The 17,747-nt window shown below is 36.9% G+C and overlaps 1 protein-coding gene across 1 annotated transcript in view; it reads right to left on the bottom strand.

Moving 5' to 3' along the window:
• Positions 1 to 165: 165 nt before the first annotated feature.
• Positions 166 to 17,747, bottom strand: part of LOC127857226 (rab GTPase-activating protein 1-like) — a 67,248-nt gene continuing 49,666 nt past the window's right edge. Inside the window, 14 exon segments of the mRNA XM_052393640.1 lie at positions 166 to 413; positions 416 to 521; positions 2,468 to 2,539; positions 2,952 to 3,035; positions 4,827 to 4,931; positions 5,702 to 5,812; positions 7,336 to 7,446; positions 8,373 to 8,525; positions 9,137 to 9,280; positions 11,257 to 11,382; positions 11,774 to 11,848; positions 13,755 to 13,868; positions 15,253 to 15,372; positions 16,410 to 16,537. Of these exon segments, the coding sequence (XP_052249600.1) occupies positions 166 to 413; positions 416 to 521; positions 2,468 to 2,539; positions 2,952 to 3,035; positions 4,827 to 4,931; positions 5,702 to 5,812; positions 7,336 to 7,446; positions 8,373 to 8,525; positions 9,137 to 9,280; positions 11,257 to 11,382; positions 11,774 to 11,848; positions 13,755 to 13,868; positions 15,253 to 15,372; positions 16,410 to 16,537 (1,697 nt within the window).

Raw genomic sequence — 17,747 nt, 5'->3', positions numbered from 1 at the left:
GGTCCCCCCCCCAAGCTGAATTTAAAAATAAATAAACACAGACAAGAGCTGTGCAATTTTTCACAGACAAAAACTGCAATTTTTCACAGACAAAAACTGCAATTTTTCACAGAAAAAAGCTGTGCCATGTTTCACAAACACAAACACATCTAACTAAAATCCACTTCATTCCTTTGTCGTGGAATCTTTCTTTGCTTTGCATTTTTGAAGAGTCCCTTCTTCTGCGTACTGGCCACCTCCTTTATTGAGTTTTGAATCTGTTGAAAACCACGTGCTCTTCGAGGCTTGAATTTCCGTCACCGCCGACGTTAGCTGATGCGTTAAATCCTGAGTCTTACACTCCGATTCCACTAATGCCAGTTTCGTTTGCGCTAATTCCAACTCTAGTTCCCTAATGTGGTCTTTCGAACTCTAGAATTTTGGGGTTCAAAACTTCCTGGGTCAACTTTTGGCTCGGGTATTCGAACCGTACCATCAGGTTCAAACAACTTGCTACAGTTCTCACAGCCTTTGACCTGGTCCTAAAAAGATGTACAATATTTTGTACAACAAATGCGTTCACTGTCACTTCTGTAATTATGTTATCATTTAGAAATCTTTTTTAGGATATTTTCATAAAAAAATAGAACAACAATTACCAGTGAATTATTAATGTGGTAGTTAGTAAGACTTAAAGGGACCTTTCCATGTTTTGATAAATTGACAAATTTGAAAAAACTTGTTTCAGAATTGCAAATGTTCGTTGTAGTTATGTTTTATGCTAGGAAACAGTAATACTGAACACACACCATGCTCTGAAATAGAGCATGGTGTGTGCTCAGTATAACATATTCCAACTCTTACTATAGAACTACCCAAATTGTTACAATCGTTTCGCCTTTGAAATGCTTTATAATTTTAAGGTTTTTGAATCATCATAAAATGCAAACTGTGTAATGTCAGCACGGATGGCCGAGTGGTTTAACAAGGATTGCTTATATCAATTAAGAATAAAGTACAAACTGTGTAATGTCAGCACGGATGGCTGAGTGCTTATATCAATTAAGAATAAAGTACAAACTGTGTAATGTCAGCACGGATGGCTGAGTGCTTATATCAATTAAGAATAAAGTACAAACTGTGTAATGTCAGCACGGATGGCTGAGTGGTTTAACGAGGATTGCTTATATCAATTAAGAATAAAGTACAAACTGTGTAATGTAAGCACGGATGGCTGAGTGGTTTAAGTGCTTGACTTTTACTCCAAGGGTCAGAGGTTTGAGCCCAGACATGGATTACTCCAAGGGTCAGAGGTTTGAGCCCAGACATGGATTACTTTTTCTCTCTATTTTTTAATTATTGTTTTTTGTTTCACACTGGAACACTTTAGTTCCAATATTTACATTTTTCAATTTAAAGCATTTAAGAAAAAACTTTTCAAAACATGCCAAAATCTGTAAAAAGGTCCTTTTTAAAAATCAGTATACTATTCATTGAAAACAGAACAAATTTTTTGATTAAGACTTAAAATGTATGTAAGAAATTGCTTTGCTGTTTGGATATAAAATTTAATCCAAAACATTACATAGAATGCAATACAAGCTTAACAAAACTATTGCCAGACAATATATGTCCCCTACCGGCTCCACCATTGTCAGAAATATATATTTTAAAAAAAATTGTTGCCATAGCAACCATAATTTTTGACGTAGGAACCAAATGAAATGATGTGCATAATGTCCTTATTGTCATCTATCCATTTTTCAAGTTTCATGAAAAAAAATTAAGAACTTTTAAAGTTATCGCAGGATCCAGAATAGTGTGACAGACTCACAGACTGACAAGACACACAGAGCGCAAACCATAAGTCCCCTCCGGTGAAACCGGTAGGTGACAATAAAGTATTTCAACTACAATATTTTCATAATTCTAAGGAAAGTTTAAGATGGTCCCCAACACTGTAAGATTGCCCTTATTAAACATAGCTTGATTTTACTAACTAATTCTTAGAAAATGCATAGGTCGACAAGACTGAAAGCTTACCATCATTGAACGCAACTCAGTTTTGCTTAAAATTTTTCATAATTCATAAAAGGCCATCAACAAGATGGGAGGCCTCAGCTCCGTTTTGCTTAAATATTATCAGAATTCTACGAAAAGTTTAATGTCTCTCACAAGACTGAAAGCTTGCCTTTATTGAACATTTTTTGGTTTTCCTGGCTGCCTGCTGTTTCTCTAACCTTTACTTACCCTTATTGACCCGAACTCATTTGCAGGCCGTCTGCTGTTTCTCAAATCCTTCACTTTCACTTATTGACCGGAGCTCAGTTTTGCTGGCCGCCTGCTGTTTCTCAAGTCTTTCACTTACCCTTATTGACCGGAGCTCAGTTTTGCTGGCCATCTGATGTTTCTCAAATCATTTACTTACCCTTATTGACTGGAGCTAAGTTTTGCTGACCATCTGCTGTTTCTCAAAACATTCACTTACTCTTATTGACCGGAGCTCAGTTTTGCTAGCCGTCTGCTGTTTTTCCAGTCTTTCACTCAGCTGTGAGCATATCTGAAACATGCAAAGAAAAACTGTAAATTAATTCATTTTCATTGATTTTATTTTTTTAATATCTGAGACACACAAAATCATACTGTAGATTAATTTATTTTCAACGATATTCATATTTTTGGATGTATAGTGACATGATTCTCAGTGTTTAAAATCAGCAAAAGTAAGTTATTAAGCCCTTCAACATTTAAAATGAAAACAGATGTTTTTGTCAGAGTTTAACATTCTTCTCTTAAAGGTACACTTTTTACAAATTGGTTTAATTAATTCTATAACAACAAAGACATGATTGGCCAAACTACCTGTATATTAAAAGCTATAATAATAAATAAAGCAACATAATAAAGATTTTAAATTTAAGTAGAGAAGCAAAAAGTCTGAAAATTATAAACAGTCAAGTTTGCACGAGTACCTGTTTGTAATCAGTGATAATCACAGAGTTTCTACTATTGTCCGTCTCCAATCGTTCAAGCTCCCGTCTACACATCTCCTTCACCTGCAAACACAGATCAAATGGCATGTAATAAAAATTAATAAGACTTTTTGTTTGCATTTGGATTATGCTCTGTGAAAATATGGTTCAATGCATGCGCGTAAAGTGTTGTCTCAGATAAGCTGGTGCAGTCTGCACAGGCTAATCAGGGATGACACTTTCCTCTTTAATGGTATTTGTCACAGTTTCTTCTTTGCAAAAATCAAGTTAAGGCAAAAAGTGTCGTCCCTGATTAGCCTTTGCGAATGCACATGCTAATCTCAAACGACACTTTACCCACATGCGTTAAACCCTTTCACGGAGCAGTCCATTTGTATGACCTTTTACTGTTGGTAAAGGCTTCCCAGTCATTCCATACCTAAGATGGCTAAATGCTAGTAAAATCTTATTCCAGCTCAAATAAATCTGGCTGAAATTTCCCTTAAACACCAGGTCATGTATTTAACAACTCATTCTAAGACTTAAGAATATAGAATAGCCTTAGAACCAAGAAAAATATGTACAGCGTTTGAATATATGCAGGCTACCACTGGTGATTTTGTCATTAACAAAATGATCTTCATGAAGAATGATATAGATAGAGGTGGTTAATTCCAAGTAAGACACACAATTAGAGCAATTTTCGAATTATTCCAATTTAAAGAATATTCTTTCTTATTAAACTTAAGTCTAAGAGTTGTTCAGGGAATATTTGCACACCTCTGGGAAAGGGTTTACAGGGAGGTTTGAAATGTCCAGTTTCGTAACAAGAATTCAAACAATGACTTGTAATCATTCCCCTTAATTCAGCTAAGATAAATGTTACCTTAAAAGCTTTCTGGAGAGGTTTCCAAACTTTTCAATCTCTTTTTAATTAGGCAAAAAATTATCAAAGCCCCACTTACCAAGGCAATAAGAACCATTTATCAACAAACTGCATTAAACACTTCCCAAGTAAGTTTATTGTTGACTTTTTGTCTAAAATAAAACAAAATTCATGCAAAGGTGTTCTCAAAGGTTTTCAAGGCACATAATAGGTAAAAGTTCAATTAAATTACATAATACACCCTTGCTAAAATAATTTCACACATGTTATCTAAAAATGTTATTTTAACAAATATGGTAAATGTGTGCTATCTTCGATTACTAAATCCATTATGTGACTGTGACCTGACAACTGATTTGTTGTCTGCCTAGCGTCTGTGAGGTCACGGGTTCAATCCAGACTGTCAGGCGTTCTATAGAACTCACTAAGTCACCAAATTCTGTAGCGACTGTGAGGTCACGGGTTCAATCCAGACTGTCAGGCGTTCTATAGAACTCACTAAGTCACCAAATTCTGGTTCTACCCAGGTAACAGACTCGATAGCTTTTAAATAAGCCTAAGCCTTTCTACACACAATAAAATAAGCTAAATAAGAGACTTATAATATACTTCAACTAAACAAGACCTTTGTTTATGAAACACAATGCCCCCTACTGTGCCTTGAAGCCTTGAAGCCGCACAGCAGCTATTTTAGATACAATTGTTAAGACTAAGGCCAATCATTTCGCCAATAATCAATGAACCAGAACAGACTTCACACTTTATCCATAAGTTATGCAGGTTGACTCACATACCAAAAATCAGCTCAATATCTGAAAGCATTGCGTAAAAACCTCCAGAAAACAGAATGCCGGACTAAAAGACCATGAGAATGCTATATGCTACACCACTGGGGGCAAATAAATATTGTAACTTTGTGCCATTTTCCACAACAGAAATGGCAAGTCTCTGAAACATGTGATACTGAGAAGGTTCCACATCTCCCTCACCTGTGCAGACTCAGTCTCCAGTCTCTGTTTCTCCTCCTCCGTCTCTAACAACTTCTTCTTGGTCGTCATTAACTCTCGTGTCAGACTCTCGCTCAGGTCTTGACTCTGAAACATGTTATTTTGGTCAGAGGGATTCATTTGAATTGTTGCACTTTTCAAGAGCATTGAAAGTATAAAAAACAAGCAAATTTGTCCAATTGATATCCCCCGCCAAAAAATATTGTTTATGGATGGTCGCAAATCCCTTGATGTATGGCAGAATCCTCACAAAAACCAAGTCCAGAAAAGTGTGTGACAGAGGGACATCATATAAATGTGGGGCTATGGTTCTTGTGCCCCACACTTCTCCTTATTGATATATATACACTCATGAAGTTTCATGTTTAAATCTTGAACAGTATCTGAGATATAGCCCTGAAAAGTTACATAACACAAAAACAATAAAGGACAATAACTCTTATTTTAGAAAGTCTAGGGTTATGGTTCTTGTGCATGGCACTTTTCACCATTATTATCAATACACATGAAGTTCATATTGAAATCACATAGTTTTTGAGATATAGCCCCGAAAAGTTTATGATAGTCGGACAGATGGACAAAACCAAAACTCCCCCCCCTCTTCTAAATGAAAATCCAGTGTAGGCTGAAAATGTGGTCCCTGATAATCCTTGTGGACTGCACAGGCCAACCTGGGACAACACTTTAAGCACATGAGTTAAGCACAGATTTCCTAGAATAAACGAAAATTACCAAAAAAGGCAAAACAAAGGATGTCCCTGATAAGCACAAGTGAACTGTACAGGCTACTCTGAGACGACACTTTTCGCACATGCATTAAGCCCCATCCCCCCCCCCCCCCACACACACACACATACCTGGTCTAACTGCTTGGTTAGGTTCAGTTTGCTCTCTACCAGTTCGTGGGCCATGTCATCATTCTCCTGCTCAAGACGAATGTTGGCCTCCATCAGACGCTTGTTTTCACGCTGAAACAACGAAAATTTCAGTTAAGGTTAAACCTTATTATTTAAGCTCGATTGCATTGAAATGTTAAGGCTTTATGACCCACTCTCAAGTCCGTTTCCTGGGTAGAACCAGCACTTGGTGTCTTTTTGGGAGATTTACAGAACGCTCCATCAGTGAGGACAAAACGCGTGACCTCCCGGTGGCTAGGCGCTCACTATATGCACTTCTCAACAGTGAGCTCAAAAATAAACACTTACAAGGTCATGACCTTCTAGATATGACATCTGCTGCTCAGAATACCTATCCTTCAGACATTTCAACTTTAACCCTCTCCACTCAGAAGTTAACAGAAAATGACCATATGCAACCAGCATAAAACCAGAACAGCCTGCAAGCTACTTTGAGTCTGTTCAGGTTGTATGCTCTTTGCTGCTCATCAGTATCTAAGGGTTGTAAATGAAGCCTTTAAAACATGAATCTGGTAAAAAAAGGTCTTTGAATAATTTAATAAGATTTTCTGAAGGACTATAAATGCGTAAAAGTGCATGTCTGAGCAGTAAAGATTTTTTTTCAATGTACTCAGTCCACCCCCCCCCCCCCCCCCAGATTTCAAGGGTTGGGTGCCGCATAATTAGTGCACTCAATAGTCCCCATCCTACAGAGACCTTGCAGATGGTACATTAAGACTTACACCATATACTGTTACACCCATCCCCCTAAAAAAAAGAACACAATAAATTACAAACAGCAAAAAAAGCTTCTCATTTAATGGATACCAGAGAAGCAACAATTTTGAATAATGTATTTGAATGGAGCTTTTATTAAGCCAAATTTAAGTTGTAAATTTCAGCAGGTGAATGATATTTCACACCCGTACAATATCTCTTAAGAGTGCACACCAAATACTTGAAAATTTAGAATACATGTATAAATGTTTTCAATATAATAATTTACTTATGTCCAACTTAAAGAACTGGCTAGCGAAATTAACTAAATGTTTTAATGTATTTTTTTTGTTGGAAATGCCTTTAAGTGGGAATTTTAGGGAGCCATTTGGGGAAGATATTTACTTTTGAGATTGGCAATAAGGCCAAATTTAAGCCCCACATTTGACACAAATAAAAATAACACTGAAACAAGAGATATGCTTGTCAGAAACACAATGCCCCCTATTGCCCCGCTTTAATTTTTATTAAATCATTTGGCAGGTACAGATAATTATTTCCCTTTAAAGCTTATTACTTCCCTTTGATTTGTTTTTTTTACCTTTGACCTTGAAGGATGACCTTGACCTTTCACCACTCAAAATGTGCAGCTCCATGAGGTACACATGCATGCCAAATATCAAGTTTCTATCAATATTGCAAAAGTTATCGCAAAACTTTAACCAAGGTTCTCATATCTTGGTCTTTGATGGCCTGATACTCTTTGTCGTGTTTCTTATAAACATTAATTTTAGATTGACGTATAAAACATCTGTGTATTTACATAGAAATCTTGGTGTATTCTTTAAGAGGGTTGGTACTTCAGATTCACATTCTACCTCATATCTCTGTAGGGGGTCTTCCTGCTGCATCTCCTGCTCTTTGATGGCCTGGTACTCCTTCTCATATTTCTTCAGCTTCGAGCCGCGGATCTTAAGGTTCAGGGCAACCTAAAACATGGCAGTCAAAATATCCCAATTACGTTGTCCTTGTATTGATTTTTTGACAATTTTGAAAATCACATCTGAAACAACTTGTACATCTGAACAATAATTTGTGTTTCTGTAAAATGTCTTGAAATATTTATCAAAAAAAACGGCTGCTTTATTTTTTCCTGTTTAAATGATTTAATTCATTTCATAATTGCTTGTAATAAGTTATTAATACAAGAGAACCGCATAATGGGTGCCACGCTAGGCTGTGGGTGCAGTTTTGAATAAATGAAAGCTTGACAGATTTTTTTTTTTTAAGAGGTCTCAGTGACCTTGACCTTTGATCGAGTGACCCAAAAATGGGTGTGGCATGTAGAACTCATCAAGGTGCAGCTTCATATGAAGTTTCGAAATCAAAATTGTAGGTTGAAGCACTTTGATTTTAGAGCCAATGTTCAAAATCTTAACAAAATGTTAAGGTTTTAGGACGATGCGGACGGCGGACACAACACGACGAGCTGGCTATGACAATACCTCTGAAAACAGCCGAGCTAATAAAAAAATCAGCTGCTTTTGTCCAATAAAGCCAACAAAATTATAAGCATTTTCAAGTTCAATGGTGCATTGAACTTGAAAATGCTCATAATTTTGTTGGCTTTATTGGACAAATTTTTTTGGCCTCCAGCAATGGGACCCAAATTGGCCTTTAGAATCATGTGCAGTTTGCACAGGCTTATCAGGGACATCACTTTCCACCTTAACTTGATTTTCCTTTACAAGAGAATTCCTTTAAACAAAATATTCCTTAAACAAGGAAAGTGTCATCCCTGATTAGCCTGTGCGGACTGAACAAGCTTTTCTGGGACGACACTTTATGCACATGCATTAAGCCCTATTTTCCCAGAGCCAGACTGAAGGGAAGAACCCAAGATCGTTTCGAGTACCTGCATGAGTTCACTGGTAGCCTCCTCAGTTCGGAACCTCTTGGGTAACTGGACCCGGAAGTACTTCAGGATGCCCTCAAAGTCGAGAGCCAGAAGGTCTTTACGCGACACCTTCAGAAGGGCCATAGCGATGCTGAACAGCGTATTCCTGCCCTGTATTGCATGAAAAGAAAACTACCGTAAAAACTAAGTGATATGTCACTTTTCTTCCTTAACCCCCTATCGTTCAGATATGCACTTTGATGTGTTTGTAGTCCCTTAGAAAAATTTAAAACTTATTTTTAGATTAAAATTTTAAAGGCTTCTTTTCCAACCATAAGATGCTGATGAGTGGCTCACAGCATAAAACCGAACAGACTGGGAGTAACTGGCAGGCTGTTCTGGTTTTATGCTGGTTGCATATAGCCAATTTCACTGTGCTTCTCAGCGGAAAAAGGATTAAAAATTGATTAAAATTGAAGTTGCCACTTATGAGGCAGTTCTTTTAGGTTCATTAAAAAGGAGGAATTCAAGGAAGATGGTTCCTAGCTGTGTCGCGGTAATGGTTGTTTGTTGTTGTTGTAGAAACAAATTGTTTATTTTGTCACACAAAATGTTATCTTTTAACTGATACTTACCAATTGAAAAATCACAGTTTGCAACTTTATTCTTTTTTTAATTTTGATATTAAATCGAAAGTTTAATTTTAGCAGGTGTGTTTTTTTAAACTGCGAAATTGTTAACAAAAGTCAATCGCATTACTACAAGTCTTTACTTTGCCCCACCTCGCTTAGGAAGACGTCCAGAATATGGTAGACCATGAACAGTGGGAACTTGGCCGTGAACAGTGTGAGGAACCACTGGGAGGCGTACATGTGGGCTTCCAGGTTCATCTGCAGGAAGTGGTCGAACAACTCCGGCATGTGGTCCTACAGTGCAAATGTTTACAAATGAACCAAGCACTGGGAAAAAGTGGCTTAATGCATGTGCTTAAAGTGTTGTAACAGATTAGCCTGGGCTGACAGCACAGGCTTATCAGAGAAGACACCATCCACCCTCAACTAGTTTTTGTATACAAGAGACACCCATTTTCCCAGAGCGTCAATAAATAATTTCCTTTTTTCAAGTGGTTTATTGGCTGATAAACAACATGGAACATCAGGTATATCCCATACTAGTGGTTGAAATCCTTCACCAGGGGATCTGTTAGGGATGAGTGTCAATAGTGTTTGAAAGATCAATCGCTTGACATGTGCAGTATGCTAGGGTCTAAATGGTGAAGTTGATCTAGATGATCTAACATTGAGACAATGTTTGTTTGGTTGATTTGGTTGGATTGCATACAGTTTGCAGTTTTTAACAGTATTTTAGTCATATCATGGCCTTCAGTTAATCATCTAACACTTTTCTTGGGTTTGCTGGTCTACCAGTACTTAGTGCACATACTTAAACCAGTTACTGACAACTGCCCTTCTTGAACCATCAAAAGGTAGGGATAGAATGGCCACCATAGAAAATGATTTCATGATGTTCTAAGTTTCATCCTCGACTAAGATTCTTTCAAGTACACTTTTTACTTGTTTTTCCTTGGAAACAGACTCAAGTGTCACTGAAAGCCAAATGACTTTCTAAGCAATCATGATTAAAACAAGAGATGTATTTGTCAGAAACACAATGCCCCCTATTGCGCCGCTTCGAAGCCATATATTTAACCTTGAAGGATGACCTTCACCTTTTACTATTCAAAATGTGCAGCTCCATGAGATACACATGCATGCCAAGTATCAAGTTGCTATCTTCAATATTGCAAAAGTTATCGCAAAACTTTAACCAAGGTTAAAGTTTTAGGTTAAAGTTTTGATGACTGACTGACAGACAGACAGACAGACAGACAGACAGACAGACAGACAGACAGACAGACAGACAGACAGACAGACAGACAGACAGACAGACAGACAGACAGACAGACAGACAGACAGACAGACAGACAGACAGACAGACAGACAGACAGACAGACAGACAGACAGACAGACAGACAGACAGACAGACAGACAGACAGACAGACAGACAGACAGGCAGACAGACAGACAGAATGACAGACAGACAGACAGGCCAAAAACAATATACCCCTGATCATTCGATCCGGGGCATAAAAAGGGTTTAAATTACACCCACATCAGAATCACGCAAGGATCCTCAAATGAAACAGTAAGTGAGCCTCTTTCTTAAAAAAAACCTGAGCTTAAGATATGTGCGTAGTGTTGTCCTGGAAAAGCATGTGAGAAGTTCAGAGCCTAATCTGGTACGACACTTTGCAAATAACTTAAGCCTTGTTTTCCCAAACAAGGCTCAGTCATTATATAAAGCCAATCAAGTTTGCCAGCCATCTAGGTGGCTCTCAACTGTCATAATCAATCACATATTAACAGTTACTGCAAAAAACAACCAATTTTGACACCATTTCAAATGATGAACTTTGATCAGGGCCCCTACTCACCATACCAATTACCAATTCTTACACTCAGTGCTAAGAATGAAGGTTATTCTCTTAATTTGATTAATAAAATTACATATTTTATATTGACTGCCTTTATCTACATCATTTTTCATGCAGGAAATTGTTTAAGGACATTGTAACAGTTGTAGCCTCTATAAATTCATTCTCTCAAGTAAGTTGTTTACGTCTAAAGTGTATTTGTTATTCTTAAAAAATGGATGTATAAATCTGGATAACTCTTATCCAGCAGATAACTTTTGGTCATCTTCATCTTCAACTTTAGAAAATAAGATTTAGCCAAGCTATTTAAGTTCAGTTATCTTTATCTGATTAAGGTATTCTTTTTGATTGGCTAACATTATCCATATTTATACAATCGGCTGCTTGCCAACATGACCTCCACTATACCTGAAGCAGTCTCTCCAGCTGGTAGAAGGACAGGTGTAACACGGAGAAGTCGTTCTTGAAGAAGTCTCTGAGACCGTAGTCAAACATGATCTTCACGAGCACACTGAATGCCTGCTCCTCCGGCATCTGAAATATACGGACCAGTACATAACATGTGTGTCAAGCGTCATACCAGATTAGACTGTGCAGTCTGCACAGGCGAATCCTGGAATTTGGTTTATATAGACACTTCCTATAGACAAAAAATTTATAAATGCAGAAAGTGGCGTCCATTTCGGACAGATAAAAATTATGTTGTATGCCAATGTTAAATACCCACAGGGATACACTTTTTTCTTTTTTTTTTAACATTGAACTTTTTGGGAACTTATGCTTTAATCTGTCAAGACATTTAATGAAATACTTTAAAAATATGTGTTCAAGTCCCTTAAAAATTATATTTTTCAGTTTTGATTGTTTACAATTTCACATTTCATTGAGAGTTCATTTATTTTGTATTGCAAGGGAGGCTACTCACATGAAGAAGTAGAGCTGCTGCCAAGAATGACTGCCCTTGGCAATAACCAATCTCTTCATCGTACACTGAATATGCCTGTAAGAATAAAGGCAAAGGTTAACAACATATTATATATATATGGGCCGCGTTGCGACAAAAGCTACCTGTATGACATTTATGATGTTTTGGGAAAGACACGCTTAAACTGAAGTCATTTTTTTAACCGAGAAGTATTTTATTGTTTGGTCAAAAAAGCTTTTTGCGGAATTTTTGTGATTTTCAGAATAACACAATGGATGAAAAATTTTGTTTGTTCATGATTGTAGTGTTATGAAGTTTCTGTTTGAAATATGTTAATTTTTATTGCTTTAATAAAGTGAACCATCAGAAGTAAAAGTAAAACAAAATGTTGCAGTTTTGCACAATAGCGTTTAATAAACTTTGCGCTATTGAAATCGGAATCCATGACTTGTTATGTAATACGTAATAAAACTGTATTCTTTCTGTACATATTAAATTAGTGTTTTCTTTAAACTAAACCCAAACTTACCCTAAAAGCTCAAGAGTGTAGTTTGCAAGTATGTAGTTATGTTAGATTATTAAGATAGATTGTTAAGATTGTTATAATAATAAATTTGCTACAAAAGCAACAAAAAGCAGTGTGAACGTTATTATGAGAAAAATATATAAATCATTTAGAGTTTTTTCATTTTAAAAATTGTCGAGTCATTCTTGTAATTTAACTCGCAACCACTTAGATACGTATTTTGACGGATTTAAAGTCCCTCTGAAAGTTAAATTTAATTTAAGACCTTTCTTACTAGATTCAAGTTTAAAAGGCTTCATTTCCAACCCTTAGATACTGATGAGCAGCAAACAGCATAAAACCTGAACAGATTGTTCTGTTCTGGTTGTATGCTGTTTGCACAAAGCCATTCTCACTTTGCTTATAAGTGGGAAAGGGTTAATAATTATTGTTAATATATCAGCCAAATTTTCTTGTGGAACTATGACTTCTGTGATGTAATGGATGCATTGACGCACTTTGGAATCAGGTGTCAGCAGTTCGATTCCCATCTGCGGAACGTTTTTATGTCACTGTATTATTTATAATTTTCAGCTATTTACATGCAAATTATTTATTATTTAACAAATATTGAATCTAAATCACATTACCTAGACCATATGGGATTAAACAGGAGCACCGCATAACGGTGGCACGCGCGGCTACGGGTGCAGTTTTGAATAAATGAAAGCTTGTCAGAATGTGAAAATTTGTCATTAAGGCATATTTTTTCTCGACAAGGCCCGTACGGCCCATAAATACATATATTATTTGACACAAGTTGTCATTTAATATTTATTTCATAAAAATGAGGGATATGCGCCCTGAAATGATCAATTTATGAAATCAACTAAAACAAGATTATTGCCAAGCAATAAAAGTCCCCTACCTACGCAGGATCCACCATTTTCAGCAGTAGTTTATTTGTTGCCATAGTAACCAGAATTCTTTACGTAGAAACAAAATGAAATGACGTGCATAATCTCCATATTGCCATCTGTCCATGTTTCAAGTTTCATGAACAAAATAAGAAGAACTTTTAAAGTAATCACAGGATCAACCATTTTCAGCAATATTTTTAGTCTATTTGTTGCCTAGCAACCAGAATTCTTGATGTAAGAACAAAATGAAATGACATGCATAATCTTCATATTGCCATCTGTCCATGTTTCAAGTTTCATGAAAAAATATGAAGAACTTTTAAAGTTATCACAGGATCCAGAAAAGTGTGACAGACTGACAGACACACATAGCGCAAACCATAAGTCCCTCTCTGGTTTCACGGGTAGGGGACTAAATAATGTCATACCACTAATAATGATTTTACAGTACATTATTGTTTCACCCCTGTCTTTTTTGCACAGTGCCCTTTTTGAACTTACCTAGAAAACGCCCCTATGCCCACCTGGGTAAAACACTACACACTGTTACACGCACCTTGCTAATCCTGAAGAGGGACTCCTGGCCTATTCCCCCGGACTCCTTAAAGAAGTCGTGAGCCGGAAATGTCCGGTTGATGTCCCTCTGAATCACAGCCTCTCCCGGACTCTCCTGTAACATGGAGGAACATTCGGTCTTTACGTAATGTCAATGATTCTAGAACATCCGGTAAATGCCCCACTAAAAAACTGCCTCTCTAATATTTGAGGCGATTACTGTAAAAAAAACTGGGCTTAATGCATGCGTGTAGTGTCGTCCAATACTAGCCTGTGCAGTCCAAACAAAATTAACCTATCATTTATGAATAAGTGCTTTGCGCAAACTGTTTTTGATTACTTTAGATCATGAATTCTATTCATTTTCTGGGCATCTTTCACCTATCAACCATTTAAGGAACTTGTTGAACATACACAAATTTTCATAAGCTACAGAATTCAGCCATGACTGAAGCTTTGATAAGACATGGCCCTTGGGCTGTATTCACAATGACAGACAGACAGGCCAAAAACAATATACCCCCTGATGATTCGATCTGGGGTCATAAACCCCACTGATTCACCTACATGTACTTAGTCTTAGACTTAAGAATAAAGTATCATCTTAGACTCATTAAAGACACCTCACAGTTTGCATATACATGTATACAGGCTTAAAATGGTGCCTATATCATTAAGCTATTGTTGTGAACGAAGAATAAAATAACTATAGGTGTAAACTGTCATGCTAGACTTGATTTTCAAGTAATTTAAGCTAATTACAATTTTTAAGAATACTTATTGTTTTAAGACTTAAGTGTGAAATTTGGTTGGTGAATACAGGCCCTGGTAATATTGTTATGTCATTAATTTGGGACAACTGGATGATGTCAAAGTGATTAAACATATTTGTTCAAGATAACAGTTTGTCATAATAGTGTATTGATTTCCATGAGGGGATTTGACAATTACTTTTATAAATAATCACATGCACAACTTTATGTTACCATGGTAATTATTATCTAGTATTCCACAATTTATTTTCAACTATAGCTTTTTGAAAGACCTGACTCATACCCATACGTTCCTTCGTCAGCTATACAATATCAATGTGAGGATCACTGGGTATGAACATTGTATTGCACAAGTACACTTTATGGTGATGATAAGTAGTTTGCTCCACACATATTTGTTTACGCCGACAATGCCATAACAGAGCCGGGTTTTGCAGCTGTTAATGTCATCCATGAGTTTACCCAATCTGTTACAAGTTTATCAAGTATGTTAATGGTCTGAAATCAGTCTGTATTCAGTCTGTTACAAGTATGTTTATCCAGTCTGTTACAAATATGTTACCCGTATGTAATCAGTCTGTTAAATGTATGTTACCAGTGTGTGACACAAAATTATGTTATCAGTCAGAAATTAGTATGTTACCAGTCTGAAACAAGAACCAGTCTGTTGTAAGTATGTAACCAGTCAGTTACAAGGTCATTACCAGTAAGAAGCCAGTCTATTACCTTGGTGATGAGTATCCTGTATGCCTCGAGGAGCTCCGTGTTGTTTTGGCACCCTGCCAGCAGCTGCCAAACCTCTCCCCTCAGGGCCTCTGGAACACCCTTTCTGGACAGCTGGGTCACCTGCACAATAAATTGGGAAAACGGGGCTTAATGCATGTGCAGTGTCATTCCAGATAAGCCTGTGCGGTCCACATGATATTTTTAGTTAAAAGGAAGGCTCTTCGTAGCAAAAATTGAAGTTAAAGCAGAAAGTGTCGTCCCTGATTAGCCTGTGTAGACTGTACACGCTAATTTGCGAAGACAATTCAAACACATGCATTAAGTCCATTTTTCCCTACAGCAAGGCTTATTTTATAGCATAATAAAAGTCTGGATCACCTGCAAGTAGCTTTAATAAATAGCATGCCATTTATCTTTTTATATTTTTTGTCAACATGTTTACGTGCTGTTTTTTTACTGCTATTAAAACATTCCTTGATTTCTGTTATTGTTTAGTTGAGTGTCAAAGGCCACTTTGGGACATTATCTTATTCTGTTTCAAGGGTAGAACCAGTACTCTGTGCATTTATATAGATAATATAAGAAGTCTGCCCATGTCAAGATTTCCTGTTTAAAAGACAGACATTTAAGTTCATTTCACCATTGTGTTTTGATTTTGTACCTACTGGATACAAAATCCAACATACAGTCAAGGAATAATTTATATTCCACCCCTCTAAAGTAGGGCTTTTAAACCCATTTTACTCCTTGTTTCATGCCTGTAAAGGTCTCTGTGAGCAGTTCTGGTACTATTTCTCCCACCAATGTAATGATTATATCCTCTCTAGTCACCACCATATATATGAGCCTTCCTGTGGAAAAGAAACGGCTTAATACATGTGCTTAAAGTCTTGTCTCAGATTAGCCTGTGCAGTCCGCACGAGCTAAATAAATCAGGGTTGAAACTTTCTACTTTTATTGTATTTTTTGTTTAAAGAAAATATCTTCTTAGGGAAATTCCAGTTTAGGCGGAAAGTGACATCTCTAATTTTTGAGCCTGTTCAGACTGACCGGCAAATCTGGGATGACACTCAACATACATTAATTAAGCCCCATTTTCACAGAGCGTGTTTCACAAACATCACAAAGCCACATTTTTTCCTCCATTTCTTCCATACCTGTTTGGGTTTCTGTGTTAGGTTCTGGTGCCATTTCTTCAGTACGTCCCTCCACGCTTCCAATAAGTTCTCATCTGTGATCTCCTTGCTGACATTGCCTGACCCACTGAGTAACGGTTCATCACCGTCTGAAATCAGTCACACAATACAGCGGAGGAAATAAGCCTCTTTCTGGGTAAACTGGGCTTGATGAGTGTGCATTAAGTGTCTCTCAGATCAGTCTTGAGCAGTGCCCACATGCATTAAGCCCAGTTTTCCCAGAACAATGTCCAAATAAATAACATACATGTTATACAGAGTAAAGAAGCAAATTCGTAGAATTGATATCGCCCGCAAAAATACTTCTGGACACAAATATTTCTGGACGGATGGACAACGCCAACATCATCCTCTTATCCATTTTTATTTTATGCTTTCCGGTGGTTTATAGAGAAATATCAGTGAAATAAAACTGGTATTTCACTGTTTTAAACAGTGACAAATAACAGTGAAAAATAACGATATTTTTCACTGTTTTACTGTGAAATGACGTCATTTTTTTCAACGAAATGACGTTATAAATCCAGCGACATTATCCAGTTAAACTCTTTTACAATGTAAATAAACGGTGAAAAAGCATAAAATAAAAAGAAAATTTGTCGGATTCGATGGAATATCGATTTTAATTCACTCGTGATAATAAAAAATACATATTTTCACTTGTGGCTGTGCCACTCGTGAAAATATTATTTTATATGATCACTCGGGAAATAAAATCGATATTCCATCGAATCCAACAAATATCCTCTATATATACTCATACCAAGTTTCAATGAAATATGTCAAAGCACTTCCAAGATATGGCTCCGGACACACAAAAAAAGCATTTTTTCAAGATACAAAGGGCCATAACTCCGTTATTATCCAATAGTGTACAATGCCATTTGGTGTGCATCATCCTCTTATCCATATATATACTCATACCAAGTTTCAATGAAATCCGCCAAAGCACTTCCAATATATAGATCCGGACACAACAAGAGATGTCAGAGGACAGCGCGCTCGACTATTCGAGTGCTTGACAGTATAACGTAAGCCATGATGGGGAAATTGTTCATATTCAATAATTTATTAGACGATGTTTCCAAAATAAAAAAAGGAAAAAAAAAAAAAAAAAAAAATTGGGGGGGGGGGTAGGGGGGGGGGGTGAGAGGTGGGTATAATGTGGGGTGGGCTAATTTATTAGATGATGTTTAAAAAAAAAAAATAATGGGGGGGAGGGATTCTGGGTAGGGGTGTGGGGTATTGTTTGGGTGGAATCCATTGTGGTATTCAGTGAGTGTTGTTTTGTCAAAGTAA

Source organism: Dreissena polymorpha, chromosome 14 (assembly GCF_020536995.1).
Source record: "Dreissena polymorpha isolate Duluth1 chromosome 14, UMN_Dpol_1.0, whole genome shotgun sequence".
NCBI lineage: Eukaryota > Metazoa > Mollusca > Bivalvia > Myida > Dreissenidae > Dreissena > Dreissena polymorpha.
This window is presented reverse-complemented; position numbering and strand designations above follow the sequence as displayed.